The following is an 18,015-nucleotide window of genomic DNA, read 5'->3' as shown; positions in this document are numbered from 1 at the left end:
CTGGTGTGACCTCATCAAGGTCTTAAACTGCAGTACTCATCTGGCTGATTAATGTCCTCTTCAGAAAAGGAACATTATTCATCCTTAAATCATCAGGCCTACCAGTGATACCAGATCCACATCAATGTAGTTGAGTCTTAACTGCCCTACTACAGACCATTCAGTTCAAAGGCAACTGGTTGGGGAGCAAATGCTGGCCTCATCTGCAATACCCACATGCCTTGAAAGATTTTTTTAAAAATTGAGAATTGAGCAAATTTCTGGAATTTCTCATTCATTTTGTTTTTCTTGTCCCCCAACTAGCACCCAGATTGCTAGCTCTCTCAAGCGAGTATGCACTCTTATGCTGATGATTGTAACAAATCTTTATCATCCATTGTATGGGTTTGTGCAAATAGGCTGTTCAAATTACATGCATGTACCTTTGCATCAGGGAGTTCTTCCTCTTCTGTATCCATTTTCTCTGCACTTTCAGATGGAAGAGGTGCACTAATATCTTCAGCATCACTCTCTGGATAATGGAATGCGAAAGGCCATCATATTATGGTTGAACTACAATGACACCCAAAATAGTGACACCCACATCCCATGAATAAAGGAAAATATATTTGAAAAGGCATTTCTTAGACTTCATTATTGAGAATACAAGTAAAATCCCAGAAATAGCTGTGAATATGGAAGTGGGAGGGAGGAACTCAAGAAAATTATAATCACCAAGGAAATGGTATTGAGCAAATTGCTGGATCTGTGGCTTAGAAGTGCCTAGTTCTTGATGGATATCATCCTTAGGTTTTCAAAGAAGTGGCAAGTGAGAGTGAGTTGATGTGTTGGCTTTGATATTTTAAACTTCCCTCGATTTTAAGAGGGTTTCATTTCATTGCAACATGATGTATGTAATCCCATTATTCAATAAAGGAGGAATAAACAAAGCAGGGAACTTTCGGCCAGTTAGCTTAACATCTGTCATAGGAAGAACGTTATTAAAAGGTTATAGAATGGCACTTGCTATAGATGAAGATAATCAGGCAGGATCAGAAAGGGAAATCAGATTAACAAATGTATTATTATTCTTACGGTTATACAGTCATAGAGTATGCAGGACGGAAACAGGCCTTTCAGCCCAACTCGCCCATGCGACCAGATTTCCTAAACTGAATTAGTCCCATTTGGCGTATATCCCTCTAAACCTTCCTGTCCATGCACCTGTCCAAATGTCTTTTAAATGTTGTAACTGTACCTGCCTCCAGCACTTCCTTGGCAGCTCGTTCCATATGTGCACCACCCTCTGTGTGTAAAATATGCCCCTCAAGTCCCTTTTAAATCTTTCTCCTCTCACCTTAAACCTATATCCTCTAATTCTAGACTCCTCAACTCTGGGAAAAAGGCCTTGGCAATTTACCTTATTGATTTCTTTATTTACTGTCACGCTTATTTTGTTACAAAACTCTCCAGTGCCATCTTAAAACACAGAAAATAAACCAAAACATAGAATATAAAACAAGAAAAATAAAGAAAAAGTATTCAATTTTACAGTCCTTCTTGTTAACTCCTCCACCATGAGTCCCATTCACCATGCTGCTGCCATTGGAATGAGATTCACCACTCTTGGGTGTCATCTCAACTCCACCAGTGCCCTTGCCGTTATGAATCTGTGCTGGAACTTGCCAATGTAGCCTCCACCGATGCCACCGGGTACCACACTGGCCCAAACTCGACTCCGCTGCTGCCATGAGTCCGCTTTGGGCACACCTCACCAATGCAGGCACTGTCGATGGTTCTCATACTGATCCCAAACTTGCCCTCAGCCTCTTACACTGCAGGGAAAAAAGTACCAACCTAACCAGCCTCTCCTTATAACTCAAATCTTCCAGTCTGGATAGTATCCTTGTAAATCATATGAGCCATAAAGCATGAAAATGGTCGCTTCTACCTACGTGTCTATGCCAACCAGGTTTCCTAAACTGAACTAGATAATTCGCCTGTGTTTTGCCCATATCCTGACAAAGTCAAGGAACTAAAGGAGGAAACTCTCCACTGATGGGAATCACACCTGACACAAGCAGGATTCTTAATAATTCAAGATGGAGGATGGAAAAAAAAACTTATGGCTGTAACAGCTGTTCGTCAGATTCCAAGCAATCGATTGTGATAGGGAACTCTTTAGTCAGAGGCACAGACAGATGTTTCTGCGGCTGGCAGCAAGAAATAAAAATGGTGTGTTGCCTCCCTGGTACCAAAGTCAAGGACATCTTGGAGAGAGCGCAGAATGTTCTCAAAGGGGAGTGGGACCAGCAGAATGTCATTGTACACATTGGAACTAATGACATAGGAAGGGAAAAGGATGAGATTCTGAAGAGCAAATGTGGAAAGTTAGGCAGGGATTACAAAGGAGGTCCTCGAGGGTAGTAATACCTAGATTATTCCCAGTGCTACAAGCAAGTGAGGGCAGCGATAGGAGAATAGAGCAGATGAATGCGTGGCTGAGGAGTTGGTGCAGGGGTATTTCAGGTGTTGGAGATGATTTCCTTGGATTCCAGGAGAAGCAATTACTGTTTTATATACTGTTGCATTGTTTTGGACTTTTTGGGGGAAAAATTATCAAAACAACGGCACTTTAAAAAGGATGAAGACAGACAAAGACAGTGGTCAGAGAAACAAAAATACACTGCTGTCTGACACACAGTGAATCTGCACAGTTACTGCCTTTGCTGTTTGAGTTCAAGTATCTCTGGACACCAGAGTGCTTCAAGGAAAAATTAACGAACAGTGAAATTTACAGCTGACCTTTGAAGAACTTGTGTAGGAGAGCTCACAAAACAGGAATAGTTAAGTGCATAGTTTTTAAGTGTAACCTTGCTGTAAATCTACAATAGTGAGTAGAGTGGGTTCTTTCTTGATGATATGTTTTATTGATTAAATTTTAAAAATATAAACTGTAAGAACTAAGTTAGCCGAGAGCAGTGTTTTTAGAGCTGTAAGTCTGGTTTTATTTTCTGCGTCTGTAGATTGTGAAGGAGCAAAGTTGGCCTTTAATAGAGTAATGTGCTCTTCCTGTCAGATGTGGGAGATTAGGGAAAGTTTCCATGTTACTGATGATTATGTCTGCAGGAAGTGTGTTTGGTTGCAAATCCTATCATATCGCATGGATCGGCTGAAGCGCAAGTTAGAGGCAATAAGTAATTTACAGGAGCTTGGGGGTGTAATGGATGGCAGTTAGAGGAAGGGAGAAAAGTTGCAGATATAGTCAGGTAGATGGGTTAACTCCAGGAAAGGTAGGAGAGGGAGGCAGGTAATGCAGGAGTCTCCTGTGGCTATCCCCATCTCAAACAAGTATGCTGTTTTGGAAAATATCGGGGATGATGGAATCTCAGGGAAACATAGCACGATCAAGCAGGCTTCTGGTACTAAGAATGGCTGTAATGTAATGAGGGGTTCGTCAGATTCCAAGCAATCGATTGTGATAGGGAACTCTTTGGTCAGAGGCACAGACAGATGTTTCTGCGGCTGGCAGCAAGAAATAAAAATGGTGTGTTGCCTCCCTGGTACCAAAGTCAAGGACATCTTGGAGAGAGCGCAGAATGTTCTCAAAGGGGAGTGGGACCAGCAGAATGTCATTGTACACATTGGAACTAATGACATAGGAAGGGAAAAGGATGAGATTCTGAAGAGCAAATGTGGAAAGTTAGGCAGGGATTACAAAGGAGGTCCTCGAGGGTAGTAATACCTAGATTATTCCCAGTGCTACAAGCAAGTGAGGGCAGCGATAGGAGAATAGAGCAGATGAATGCGTGGCTGAGGAGTTGGTGCAGGGGAGATGGGTTCATATTTTTGGATCATTGACATCTCTTCTGGGGGTAGAAGTGACCTGTACAAGAAGGACAGTTTGCACCTGAATTGGAAGGGGACTAATATACTGGAAAGAAGATTTGTTAGGGCTGCTGGGGAGGATTTAAACTAGTAAGGAGGGGTGTGGGATCCAGGGAGATAGTGAGGAAAGAGATCAATCTGAGACTGGTACAGTTGGGAAAAGGAGTCAAACGGTTAGGGCAGGCAGGAACAAAGCAGAGAACAAGGTAGGACTGATAAATTAAACTGCATTTACTTCAATGCAAAAGGCCTAACAGCATGGTTAGGAACATGGGACTATGATGTCATAGCAATTACAGAGACATGGCTCAGGGATGGACAGGGATGGCAGCTTGATGTTCCAGGATACAAATGCTCTAGGAAGGACAGAAAGGGGGGGCAAAAGAGGAGGTGGAGTGGGGCTTTTGATAAGGGATAGCATTACGCTGTACTTAGGGAGGATATTCCTGGGAATGTATCCAGGGAAGTTATTTGAGTGGAACTGAGAAATAAGAAAGGAATGATCACCTTATTGGGATGGTATTATGGACCCCTCAATAGTCAGCGGGAAATTGAGATACAAATTTGTGAGGAGATCTCAGTGATCTGTAGGAATAATAGGTGGTTATGGTAGGGCATTTTAACTTTCCAAACATAGACTGGGACTGCCATTGTGTTAAGAGTTTAGATGGAGAGGAATTTGCTAAGTGTGTACAAGACAATTTTCTGATTCAGTGTGTGAATGTACCTACTACAGAAGATACAAACCTTGACTTACTCTTGTGAAATAAGGCAGGGCAGGTAACTGAGATGTCAGTGGGAGCGCACTTTGGGGCCAGCGACCATAATTCTATTAGTTTTAAAATAGTGGTGGAAAAGGATAGACCAGACCTAAAAGCTGAAGTTCTAAATTGGAGAAAGGCCAATTTTGACGGTATTAGGCAAGAACTTTCAAAAGTTGTTTGGGGGCAGATTTTTGCAGGTAAAGGGACACCTGGAAAATGAGATAACAGGAGTCCAGAGAAAGTATATTCCTGTTAGAGCGCAAGAAAGGCTGGTAGGTGTAGCGAGTGCTGGATGACGAAAGAAATTGAGGTTTTAGTTAAGAAAAAGAAGGAAGCATATGTCAGGTCAAATGAATCCTTAGAAGAGTATAAAGGCAGTAGCAGTATATTTAAGAGGGAAATCAGGAGGGCAAAAAGGGGACATGAGATAACTTTGGCAAATAGGGTTAAGGAGAATCCAAAGGGATCCTATAAATACAGTAAGGGCAAAAGAATAAATAGGGAGAGAATAGCACCCCTCAAAGATCAGCAAGGTAGCCTATGTGTGAAACTGTAGGGGACGTGGTGCAGGAGTTTACTGTGGAGAAGGACATGGAAGATACAGAATGTGGGGAAATAGATGGTGAATTTTGAAAAATGTCCATATTATAGAGGAGGAGGTGCTGGATCTCTTAAAATGCATAAAGGTGGATCAATCCCCAGGTGTGCCCTGGAACTCTGCTGGAAGCTAAGGAAGTAATTACTGGGCCCTTTGTTAAGATAGTTGTATTATCGCTAGTCATAGGTGAGGTGCTGGAAGACTGGAGCTTGGCTAATGTAGTGCCACTATTTAAAAAAGGTGATAAGGACAAGCCAGGGAACTTAAGACAGGTAAGCCTGGCATCAGTGGTGGCAAGTTGTTGGATGGAATCCTGAGGGACATGATTTACATGTATTTAAAAAACAAGGACTGATTAGGGATAGTTAACATGGCTTTGTGCATAGGAAGAAGTAACAAAGAGGATTGATGAGGGCAGAGTGGTGGATGTGATCTGCATGGACTTCAGTAAGGTGTTTGACAAGGTTCCTCATGGTAGACTGGTTAGCAAGGTTAGATTTCATGGAATACAGGAAGAACTAGCCATTTGGATATAGAACTGGCTCAAAGGTAGAAGACAGAGGGTGGTGGTAGAGGGTTGCCTTTCAGACTGAAGGCCTGGTGTGTCACAAGGATTAGTGCTGGGTCCACTTTTCGTCATTTATATATATGATTTGGATGTGAACATAGGAGGTATGGTCATAGTAGGTTTGCAGATGACATCAAAATTGGAGGTGTAGTGGACATCAAAGAAGGTCACCTCAGAGTACAAAAGGATCTTGATCAGATGGGCCAATGGGCTGAGGGATGGCAGATGGAATTCAATTTAGATAAATGTGAGGTGCTGCATTTTGGAAAGGCAAATCAAGGCAGGACTTATACAGTTAATGGTAAGGTCCTGGGGAATATTATTGAACAAAGAGACCTTGGAGTGCAGGTTCATAGTTCATTGCAAATGGAGTTGCAGGTAGATAGGATAGTGAAGAAGGCATTTGGTTTGCTTTCCTTTATTGGTTAGTGCGTTTAGTATAGGAGCTGCGGCTGTACAGGACATTGATTAGGCCACTTTTGGAATACTGTGTACAATTCTGGTCTCCCACATATTGGAAAGCTGTTGTGAAACTCAAAAGGGTTCAGAAAAGGTTTACAATGATGTTGCCAGGGTTGTAGGATTTAAGCTATAGGGTGAAGCTGAATAGGCTGGGGCTGTTTTCCCTGGAATATCAGAGGCTGAGGGGTGACCTCATAGAGGATTATAAAATCATGAGGGGCATGGATAGGGTAAATAGAGAAGGTTTTTTTTTTCCCTGGGATGGGAGAGTCTAGAACTAGAGGGCATAGGTTTAGGGTGAGAGGGGAAAAATTTAAAAGGGATGTAAGGAGCAGCTTTTTCATGCAGAGGGTACTGTATGTATGGAATGAGCTGCCAGAAGAAGTGGTGGAGGCTGGTACAATTACAACTTTTAAAAGGCATCCTGAGGGGTATATGAATAGGAAAGGTTAAGAGGGATATGGGCCAAGTGCTGGCAAATGGGATTAGATTAGGTTAGGATATCCGGTCGGCATGGACGAGTTGGACCAAAGGATCTGTTCCCGCGCTGTACATCTCTGACTCCATGACTCTAAATGAAAATGGAGTCTTCTGAAGATGAAGGTCAGGGTAGGGATGTTCACTAATGACTGCACAATGTTCAGTACCATTCGCAATCCTCAGATACTGAAGCATCATGTCCCAAAGCAGCAAGACCCCTGAACAGCGTTCAGGCTGATAAGTCACAAGCAATATTTGCATGATACAAAAGTCAAGTAATGACCTTCTCCAACAAGAAAGATCCAACCGTCATACTTACCTTCAAAGGTATTACCATCGCCGAATGCGCATTATCAATAAAATAAAAACTGAAAGAACGGCAGATGCTGGAAGTCAGAAACATAAACAGAAATTGCTCGAAAAACTCAGCAGATCTGGCAGTATCTGTGGAGAGAAATCAGAGTTAACGTTTCGGGTTCAGTGACCCTTTTGCTTTTAATGCAAAAGTTCGGGTCAGGAGAGGGGGTAAGGAGTAAATGGTAGGTGGAGACAGAGCCCAAGGGGAGGGAAGAACAGTTGGACAGAAAAAGAAGTGGATAACAGTCAGCCTCAGAGAATGAATAGCTATTATTGAGGACAATTAGTGTGAACAATAGGTTGTATGTAATCGCAGACTTTGTGATGGCAAGACCTGGTGTGTGGGGTAAGGACATGGGAGAAGATGCCTCAAGCCCTAAAGTTGTTGAACTCAATACTGAGTCCAGAAGACTGTAGAGTTCCCAAGTGGAAAATAAGGTGCTGTGTTTCCAGCTTGTGCTGAGCTGCAAGAGAGCACTGCAGCAAGCATGAGACAGGGAATGGTAAGGGAACAAGGTGGTGTGTTGAAGTGGCAGGAAACTCTATGTTTTCTGTGGAGAGAACAGAGGTGTTTTGTAAAGCAGTCACCCAGTCTATGCCCATCTACCCAAATAATTGTTGCAGCGTATTTTACGTAGATAGTACACATTGCTGTTACTGTGTTTGAGTGGTGAGGGAGTGAATGAATAAAGACATGTAATTAAATTGATGCATTACATCTGATACATTTTCAAAGAATCATAGAATCCCCACATTGTGAAAACAGGCCCTTCGGCCCAAAAAGTCCACACCTACCGACTGAAGAGTATCCCACCCAGATTTATTCTCCTATCCTATTACTCTACATTTCCACTGACTAATGCACATAGGCTACATATTCCTGGACACTATGTGGCAATTTAGCATGGCCAATTCACCTAACCTGCATATCTTTGGACTGTGGGACGTAACTGGAGCACCCGGAGGAAACCCACGCAGACACAGGGAGAATGTGCAAACTCCACACAGATAGTCACTCGAGGCTGGAATTGAACCTGAGTCCCTGGAGCTGTGAGGCAGCAGTGTTCACCAATGAGCCATCGTGCCACCGACACCACAACTGTGCTTGTAGTCTCTGTATACTCCACAAACTGATGACTCATAGAGTCATACAGCACAGAAACAGACCCTTTGGTTCTACAATCCATGCTGACCATAGTCCCAGACAAAACTAGCCCCACATGCCTGTACTCGGCCCATATCCCTCCAAATATTTCTTATTCATCTACTTATCTAAATGTTTTTTAAACATTGTAGTTCTACCTGCATCCACCACTTCCTCTGGAAGTTCATTCCACACAGGAACCACTGTGTGTTCAAAACAGTTGCCTCTGATATCTTCTTTAAATCTTGCTCCTCTCACCTAAAAATATCCCCCCTCATCTTGAGATTCCATATAACATCCCAACTCCTATACTCAAAGGTCTGAGCAATGAAGGCAAGTGTGTTAAATGCAAATTTCAAAGAATTATGTTCCTGAACCCTTACGTCTCTCTGTGCTACAAAATTACACAGGGTTCAACTATAAACTGTATACAAAGGAAGTGAGGTCTGCAGATGCTGGAGATCAGAGTCGAGAGTGTGTTGCTGGAACAGCACAGCAGGTCAGGCAGCATCCGAGGAGCAGGGGAATCGACGTTTCGGGCCGGAGCCCTTCATCAGGAATGACTGATGAAGGGCTCCGGCTCAAAGCACTGTTTCTCCAACTCCTCAGACGCTTCTTGACCTGCTGTGTTTTTCCAGCAATACATTCTCGACTATTAACCGCTACCCTTGTTTTACCAAAATGCATACCTTGCATTTATCCAAATTAAATTCCATCTTTCACTCTTCAGCCCATTGACCCAATTGAACAAAATCTCTATAATCTTAAATGTCCTTCTTTACTGTCCGCTATACCACCAATGCTGATATCACCTACAAACCTATTAACTATGCCTTCTATATTCTCATCTAAATCATTTACATAAATTACAAACAAAAGTGAACCCAGCTCCGATCCCTGTGGAACACTGCTGGTCACAGACCTCCAGTCTGAAAAACAATCCTCCACCATTATTCTCTGCCTCTTGTCATTAAAAAAATCTTGTATCCAATTGGTAAACGTATCCTGAATCCCATATGATCGAACTTTGCTAATTAGTCTACCATGTGAAATTTGTCAAAGGCTCTGCTCTCATCAATCTACTTGGTTACTTCCTCAAAATATTCAATCAAGTTTGTGAGACACAATTTTCCTCACACAAAACCATGCTGACTATCCCTAATCATTCCTTGCCTCTCCAAATGCATATAAGTTTTATCTTTCAGAATCACTTCCAAAAGCTTGCCTCCCACCAAAGCCAAACTCGCAGGCCTATAGTTCCCAGGCTTCTCCTTACATCTCTTCTTAAACAACGGCATAACATTAGCCACTCTCCAATTGTCCAGCACTCGCCTGTAGTTATGGATAATATAAATGTTTTTGTACAGGGTCCCACAATTTCTACCTCTGATACAGACAACACAAAATAAAACCAATAACAGTGGATGCTGGAAATCCATAACAAAAATGGAAACTGCAGGAGAAATCAGCAGGTCTGGCAGCATCTGTGTACAGAGAAACAGAATTAACTCGTTCTGAGGAAAGGTCAGTGGACCCAAAATGTTGACTCTGCTTGCTCTCCACATGTGCAGCCGGACCTATGGAGTTTCTCTTGCAGTTTGGCAAAAAAAACAATCCGGCTTCATCCCAAAACATGTATTTGCACTGTTGGTTCAGCAAAGCTGGGTTGATAGCCCTTTGAGTTACAGAATATGACTCATCGTGATAACCAATAAATCAATGTATTTCTGATTCCAGTAACAATGAGTAGTCATAGTTTCTGTATTGGTAGAACTGTCTTCTTGATTGTGTGGCTACCAGAGTCGTTGCACAGTGATGCATCCTAGTGCAAAAGTAAATGGGTGGTACGTTACTCTAAATTGTGCAGCAGTACAAAATGTCCAATTTCTCCTCTCTGGCAGCATCCAAGGAGCAGAAAAATCGACGTTTCGGGCAAAAGCCCTTCATCAGGAATGAGGCAGGAAGCCTCCGGGGTGGAGAGATAAATGGGAGGAGAGGTGGGGCTGTGGGGCTGGGGAGAAGGTAGCTAAGAGTACAATAAGTGGGTGGAGGTGCACACCTATTGCATTCTTAGCTACCTTCTCTCCAGCCACACACCCCTCCCATTTATCTCGCTACACCGGAGGCTCCCTGCCTCATTCCTGATGAAGTGCTTTTGCCCGAAACGTCGATTTTCCTGCTCCTAGGATGCTGCCTGACCTGCTGTGCTTTTCCAGCACCACTCTAATCTTGAGAAGGTAGTGGTAAGACAGTTTCATGAACAACATAAGCCTATCTGGTGTAGGTTAATGGTGCACTGTTAGCAAGGAAGTTTCAGGTCTTTGACCTAATGGCAGTGGAAGACCGGTGATACAGTTGCTGGTCAGGATTTTGTATAACTTGGAGGGAAACCTGCAGGTGATGGTGTTTCATTGCATCTGCTGCCCTTGCCCTTTAGATATTGAAGTTTTGGATTTGAAAGTTGCTGTTAGAGTTTGCGGGTAAATTGTTGCAATGTATTTTGTAGATGGTACACACTGCTATAACTGTACATCAATGATAAAAGGAGTTCATGCCTAAGTGACTCCGATCAACAAGTTGGTTTACCTTAGAAGATGTAGAGCTGTGTTTGGAGCTACATTCATTCAAATAAGAGTATTTCATCACACTTATGCCTTGTAAATGGCAGGTCAATGAACTCTCAAGGCAAGTGGCACTGAGCATCAAATTATGGCTTGGCAGCGAAGTTCACAGTCCATTGAAAGATACTTGAAAAAGAAAGCCGAGTGGCAATTTAAACAACTCTATGGCTTTGGGAAGCAAGGAAGTGAGTTACTTGACATAGAATTCCCAATTTTTAATCTGTTTTTGTAGTTGTAGTATTTAAATATTGATCCTGTTAAATTTCTGGTCAATAGTAACTATCAGAATGTTGATACTGTTGCATGTGAAGGGGAGTGTGTTATATTCTCCCTTGTTTAAGGTAGTCATTACCAGGCATGTGCGCAACATGAATGTTTCTCACCACTGATGAATCCAAGCCTGAATGCTACCCAGCTTTTGCTGTATGTGGGCATGGTCTGCTTCATTATCTGAGGATTACAAAAGAAACTACAAACTGTGTAATCATTTCTTCTAGCTTTTATGATGGAGAGAATGTCATTGATAAGGGGCTAAATGATGATTTATTGTCACTTGTATGAAACAATGAATAGGGTAAAACACACTGAAAAGTTTCAACTGTCACTACAATCTGGTGCCATTCCAATCCTTCAAGAATTGAAAGAATAAAAAGACAACATTGAAAGAAAGTCCATCTTCGTTCCACTGTCTCCACCATGAATCCCAAGCTCTGAGCTGACAGACCAACGACATCCGTGCCACCATCAGCATGGACCCACCACCATTCGAGTCACCACTCTTTAGGCACCATCATCTCATCACTGGGCCAACTCTGCTAATGAGCCACTGATGCCAGAACCACACTCATCCTGCAACCAGGAATCTCTCGCTCTGCTCCACTGCTGTCACGCCGGCAACCAGGAGACCCTAGCTCCAGGCCTATGAGAACCAGGAGGTGCCATCATGACCATGCTGATAATCAGGAGTCCCCTCTCTGGTTTAACAGCAACCAGGAGTACTTGGCTCTGCTGAAGTCACCGCCTCACCGATACCTGGAATCCCCAATTTGGGCATACTACATGACCACCACTTCAGCAGCTGCCTCACTGATATCTGGAATCCCCACTCCAGGCATACCACAACCAGGAATCCCTGGTTCCGCCGCCAGGCCAGGTGCCCACCTCGCCAAGAGTCCCAGTACGGCTGCTTCCCTCTGCAATGACACCTCCTCTACTGCAGCAGACAGAAAGATGATGAAGAAAAAGATAAAGCAAGAAGACAAAAAGGAAAGAATGGAGGAAGCAGCCATCCAGAGTGGATGGGCCCTACCTTGTCAGTGCCACCATCTTGGAGTATGGTTTAGCACAGGACACTGTACTGAGGAAATACTGAAGGAATTTCCTGGGGCTCAGAAAGCTGGCCTCAAACTGCCATAACTATCTTTTTCTATGCCTGCAGAAAGAGACATTGATATATCTGGGAATGGCACGATGGTATAATAGGACAGGTGTAATCAGTTCAGGTTCTGAATAAGAGTCATATCAGACTCATGTCAGAACTGCTGGATTTCTCCAGCACTGATCTCAGACTTTTTTGCGATCTGTGCAATGCCTCTTTCTCTTCCATTGTGTCAGCTGCTCCAGCTCTCTGCTAGCTTCTTTACTGTTCCTCCTCTTCTGACCATGGAGGCAGCCTCATGAGACTACCTCTAACTACGTTTAAACTTTTTCTCAAGCAATCAACTGCAGTGTAATATGCTGTTCTTTGGATACAAAGTACATTTTCCTGTGTGGCAAATTATCCTATAAAATAGATGGAAGCCAGCAGTTTGACTTAACAAAAAAGTTTTCAGTAATTTCTTTAAATCAAGGTAGCATGGTGTCCTTTCTTCAATTAGCTCAGTGTTCATGAGCAAGTTCATCACTGCAGGTCAGGCAGTGGGGCATACCAAAATCAAAGAAACTAAGTAAAGTCTTTATTCCCATAAGGACTTCTTTAATGGCTCCTAATGCAGATTATAGAGAAGTGGTTGCACACTTCAATTTTGAACCAACCAAACATTTCCTGCCCACCATGCTTGCTGATTAGGAGGGTTTTTAGTGCTCAACACCGGTGTTCTGTTCTCAAACATTTGGAACATAAAATCCAATTTTGCATTGATATGAGTAATAGTGTCAAAAAAGCTAAATTTCTAATTTTTCAGGAGCTTCAATTGCCTGTGGTGAAGTGATCATGTAGTGGTCATATCAGGGCCTGGTATTGAATAGGTGACTCCAGTTTTCCCATTTAATGAGTAGTGCTGATTTAATTAAAAATGAAGACAATTAAATCATCTGTTCCACTGAAAATTGTTCTGAATCTCTGATTCCGGTGCATCCATTCTCATGTTGTTTTGCCTTGTTGTAGTGAATTCACTTTTTTTTAAAAACAGGGCTTGTTATAAAACAGAAAAATATTAAAACTTTCAAGAAATGTCACCATTTAAGTCACTGTTCAAAATTCAATCTGATCCTATACATCTTGTGTCTCCTTATGTGATAACAATCTCTCCATAAAATTTGAATTTGATTAAATCTTTTTCAGATGCTTCAACCAAATCCATTAACACAGCACTAGGTGGCAGTCACGTCTCTAAGTAGACTGTTATCTTTTAAAGGTAAAAACGGGGTAAAAACAATGACTGGAGATGCAGGAAACCAGATTCTGGATTACTGGTGCTGGAAGAGCACAGCAGTTCAGGCAGAATCCGAGAAGCAGTAAAATCGACGTTTTGGGCAAAAGCCCTGCATCAGGAATAAAGGCAGAGAGCCTGAAGCGTGGAGAGATAAGCTAGAGGAGGGTGGGGGTGGGGAGAAAGTAGCATAGAGTACAATAGGCGAGTGGGGGAGGGGATGAAGGTGATAGGTCAGGGAGGAGGGTGGAGTGGATAGGTGGAAAAGAAGATAGGCAGGTAGGACAAGTCATGGGGACAGTGCTGAGCTGGAAGTTTGGAACTAGGGTGAGGTGGGGAAGGGGAAATGAGGAAACTGTTGAAGTCCACATTGATACACTGGGTTGAAGTGTTCCGAGGCGGAAGATGAGGTGAAATTCCTCCAGGCGTCTGGTGGTGAGGGAGAGGTAGTGAAGGAGGCCCAGGACCTCCATGTCCTCGGCAGAGTGGGAGAGGGAGTTGAAATGTTGGGCCACAGGGCGGTGTGGTTGATTGGTGCGGGTGTTCCAGAGATGTTCCCTAAAGCGCTCTGCTAGGAGGCGTCCAGTCTCCCCAATGTAGAGGAGAGCGCATCGGGAGCAACGGATACAATAAATGATATTAGTGGATGTGCAGGTAAACCTTTGATGGATGTGGAAGGCTCCTTTAGGGCCTTGGATGGAGGTGAGGGAGGACGTGTGGACGCAAGTTTTGCAGTTCCTGTGGTGGCAGGGGAAGGTGCCAGGATGGGAGGGTGGATTGTAGGGGGGGCGTGGACCTGACCAGGTAGTCACGGAGGGAACGGTCTTTGTGGAAGGTGGAAAGGGGTGGGGAGGGAAATATATCCCTGGTGGTGGGGTCTTTTTGGAGGTGGCGGAAATGTCGGTGGATGATTTGGTTTATGTGAAGGTTGGTAGGGTGGAAGGTGAGCACCAGGGGCGTTCTGTCCTTGTTATGGTTGGAGGGGTGGGGTCTGAGGGCGGAGGTGCGGGATGTGGACGAGATGCATTAGATGCATCTTTAACCACGTGGGAAGGGAAATTGCAGTCTCTAAAGAAGGAGGCCATCTGGTCTGTTCTGTGGTGGAACTGGTTCTCCTGGGAGCAGATCCAGCGGAGGCAGAGGAATTGGGAATATGGGATGGCATTTTTGCAAGAGGTAGGGTGGGAAGAGGTGTAGTCCAGGTAGCTGTGGGAGTCGGTGGGTTTGTAAAAAATGTCAGTGTCAAGCCGGTCGTCATTAATGGAGATGGAGAGGTCCAGGAAGGGGTGGGAGGTGTCAGAGATGGTCCAGATAAATTTAAGGTCAGGGTGGAATGTGTTGGTGAAGTTGATGAATTGCTCAACCTCCTGGCGGGAGCACGAAGTGGCACCAATGCAGTCATCAATGTAGCGGAGGAAGAGGTGGGGAGTGGTGCTGGTGTAATTACGGAAGATCAACTGTTCTACGTAGCCAACAAAGAGACAGGCATAGCTGGGGCCCATACGTGTGCCCATGGCTACCCGTATAGTCTGGAGGAAGTGGGAGGATTCGAAGGAGAAACTGTTAAGAGTGAGGAACAGTTCGGCCAAACGAATAGAGTGTCGGTGGAAGGGTATTGTTGGGGATGTCGGGAGAGGAAAGAACGGAGGGCTTGGAGGCCCTGGTCATGGGGGATGGAGATATAGAGGGATTGGATATCCATGGTGAAGATGAGGCATTGGGGACCGGGGAAACGGAAGTCTTGGAGGAGGTGGAGGGCGTGGGTGGTATCTCGAATGTATGTGGGGAGTTCCTGGACTAGGGGGATAGGACAGTGTCGAGGTAGGTAGAGATGAGTTCAGTGGGTTGGCCAGGGTGGTCAGGCTTGTGGATCTTGGGAAGGAGGTAGAACCGGGCAGTGCGGGGTTCCCGGACTATGAGGTTGGAAGCTGTGGGTGGGAAATCTCCTGAGGTGATGAGGTTCTGTACGGTCTGGGAGATGATGGTTTGGTGATGGGGGGGGTGGGGTCATGGTCGAGGGGGCGGTAGGAAGAGGTGTCCTCAAGTTGGCGTTTGGCTTCAGTGGTGTAGAGGTCAGTGCGCCAGACTACCACTGCGCCCCCTTTATCTGCTGGCTTGATGGTGAGGTTGGGATTGGAGCAGAGGGATTGGAGGGCTGTGCGTTGTGATGGTGAGAGGTTGAAGTGGGGGAGGGGGGTAGACAGGTTGAGGCGGTTAATGTCCCGGCGGCAGTTGGAAATGAAGAGGTCGAGGGCAGGTAATAGGCTAGCGCGGGGTGTCCAGGTGGATGCAGTGTTGGAGGTGGGCGAAGGAGTCCTCGGAAGGTGGGCGGGAGTCCTGATTGTGAACGTAAGCTCGGAGGCAGAGTCAGCGGAAGAATTGTTCGACATCACGGCATGTATTAAATTCATTGATGCGTGGACGGAGGGGGGTGAAGGAGAGTCCTGCGTGGACGGAGGGGGATGAAGGTGAGCCTTTTAAAGGTAAATCTGATGCTTCAACAATGTCAGATGTTGCACTCAAAGGCTGCACAGGTTGAAGACAGGGTCTCCAAAGTTAATGTTTGATTATCCAACAGACAATTTCTTTTGGGTTTAGCTCTCTGTTTGATAAGCAGGTTCACTGATTTTGCTCTGTAATCATGTTCTCATGTTCTGATCTGTTCATTCTGCACAAAGAATACTCACATACCAATATAATGTGTATAATTCAAAATTTGCAGATAATTTTAATGGAGTAGATTAGTTCTTGTCACTAACAATTTTCTTCTGAATTAAATTGTCATTTTGGGCGGTCATCTGACTTCATTTATTTAAGAAACAGTGTTATATCTATTGTCATCTTCTGAATTATTTTGTCTTTAAGTAAATTGTACTGCAAGATAAATGAACTGGATATTGCAAATGATGAAAACCTATTTTCATATACATTCTATTCCCATTATGAAAACAAAGAAAACATCAAAAATTGGATCAGATGTCATTAATAATAGTGGAAGATGCAACAGTTTAGTGTAATATAATGCAGAATAGTTGCCAATTTTGCAATGTGGACACATAGAAGTCAAAGAGTCATACAGCATGGAAACAGACCCTTCAGTCCAACTTGTACATGCCAACCAGACATCCCAATAAATGCATTGAAACTGCCAAAAATCATTAACTTGTAATCCTTTGTGTAAGCAGGAAGGAGTTTTCCTCATTATGGTATGCACACCAATTAAGCTAAAAAGCTACCACACCAACCCACTCCACTGAACCGTCTTCCAAATCAGAAATATTTTTTTTTTTTTGGTGCTCAACTTAAAAAAATATATAAGTACCTTCAGAAAGTTTCCCTCTAGATTGCTGACGTTTTGCTTCATCTGAATCTTTGTGCAGTAGGTTTCCATCACGTGCAAAATGAATGGCCATCTGGCTGATCACTGGGACTTGCTTATAAGCCCTTTCCTTTAATGCAAAAGAAAATGGTGAGTTACCAATTCATCTTACTGGTAAAAATAATGATGATGAAGAATATGAAAACCTGTAGCGAAACCACATTGTGAATACTGAATGTATTTATGATTTCACTACAAATACTGAAAGTTTTGTCAAAAATAAATGTATATAAAAAAAGTGTCTAAATAGTCAAACTTTGACTAATGCTTCTCTAAAATTACCTTATACGTCATTAGCTTTAATATGAATAACAGATTAAAGAAATGACCAAAACTTACATATTCAATGCTTTCTGAAGGATTATTTGCTCGGTATGCTCTGTACTGTTTTCCTAGTCCTTAAGGAAAATATGACTTTCAAAACACTCCTTATTGATTTTTTTTTTAGTATTCATTCATGGGAATGTGAACATCGCTGGCTAGGCCAGCATTTAATGTCCATCCCTAGTTGCCCTAGTGGTGGTGAACTGCTTTCATAAACTGCTGCAGTCCATTTGTTCTAAGTAGACCTTGGTTGCCATTAAATAGGGAGTTTCAGGATCAAGACCTAGTGACGCTAAAGGCATAGCAATGTATGGATAGAGAGTAACTTGCAGGGGAACATGTAGATGTTCTTTAGTTGAGTCCTAGTTCTTTAGGACTCAACTAGTCGGTCAGTGGTGTTGCTGTCAAGCTATTCTTGGTGGTATGCATTAAAGTCTCGAACACAGAGTATGTTTTGAGCCTTGCCACCCACAGTGCTTTCTCCAAATGACCATAGAATAATTGTCTACAGTGCACAGAGCGGACTTTTGGCTCATCAAGTCTACACCAATCATCCAAAGAGGATCCCCCTACCCATCCCCGTAAACCCACATTACTATGGCTAATCCACTTAGCCTGCATATCCTTGGACACTACAGGGCAATTTAGCATGTCTAATCCACATAATCTTTGGACTATGAAACCATGCACATGGTGGAAATCCACGCAGGCATGCAGAAGGTGTGCAATCTTCACATAGTCACCAGAGACCAGAATTGAACCCAGTCCTGGTGCTGTCAGACAGCTGTGCTGACCACTGT

The 18,015-nt window shown here is 43.6% G+C and overlaps 1 protein-coding gene across 3 annotated transcripts in view; it reads right to left on the bottom strand.

The window, feature by feature from the left end:
* Positions 1–18,015, bottom strand: part of dnai1.2 (dynein, axonemal, intermediate chain 1, paralog 2) — a 294,979-nt gene that overhangs the window by 244,691 nt on the left and 32,273 nt on the right. For all 3 annotated transcript variants that reach the window (XR_015757982.1, XM_087990134.1, XM_043683992.2), the window contains 2 exons: positions 16,835–16,961; positions 423–511 (listed from right to left, as the gene is read on the bottom strand). Coding sequence is in view for 2 of the 3 variants with exons in the window: in XM_087990134.1 (XP_087846260.1) it covers positions 423–511; positions 16,835–16,961 (216 nt within the window). In the remaining variant the exon portion in view is untranslated. The remainder of the gene's footprint in view (positions 1–422; positions 512–16,834; positions 16,962–18,015) is intronic.

This window comes from Chiloscyllium plagiosum, unplaced genomic scaffold (assembly GCF_037043375.1).
Source record: "Chiloscyllium plagiosum isolate Xiang-an unplaced genomic scaffold, Cpla_swu_hap1 HiC_scaffold_1, whole genome shotgun sequence".
Lineage (NCBI taxonomy): Eukaryota > Metazoa > Chordata > Chondrichthyes > Orectolobiformes > Hemiscylliidae > Chiloscyllium > Chiloscyllium plagiosum.
Note: the sequence above shows the minus strand (reverse complement) of the source record. Positions and strands in the feature narration are given on the sequence as shown.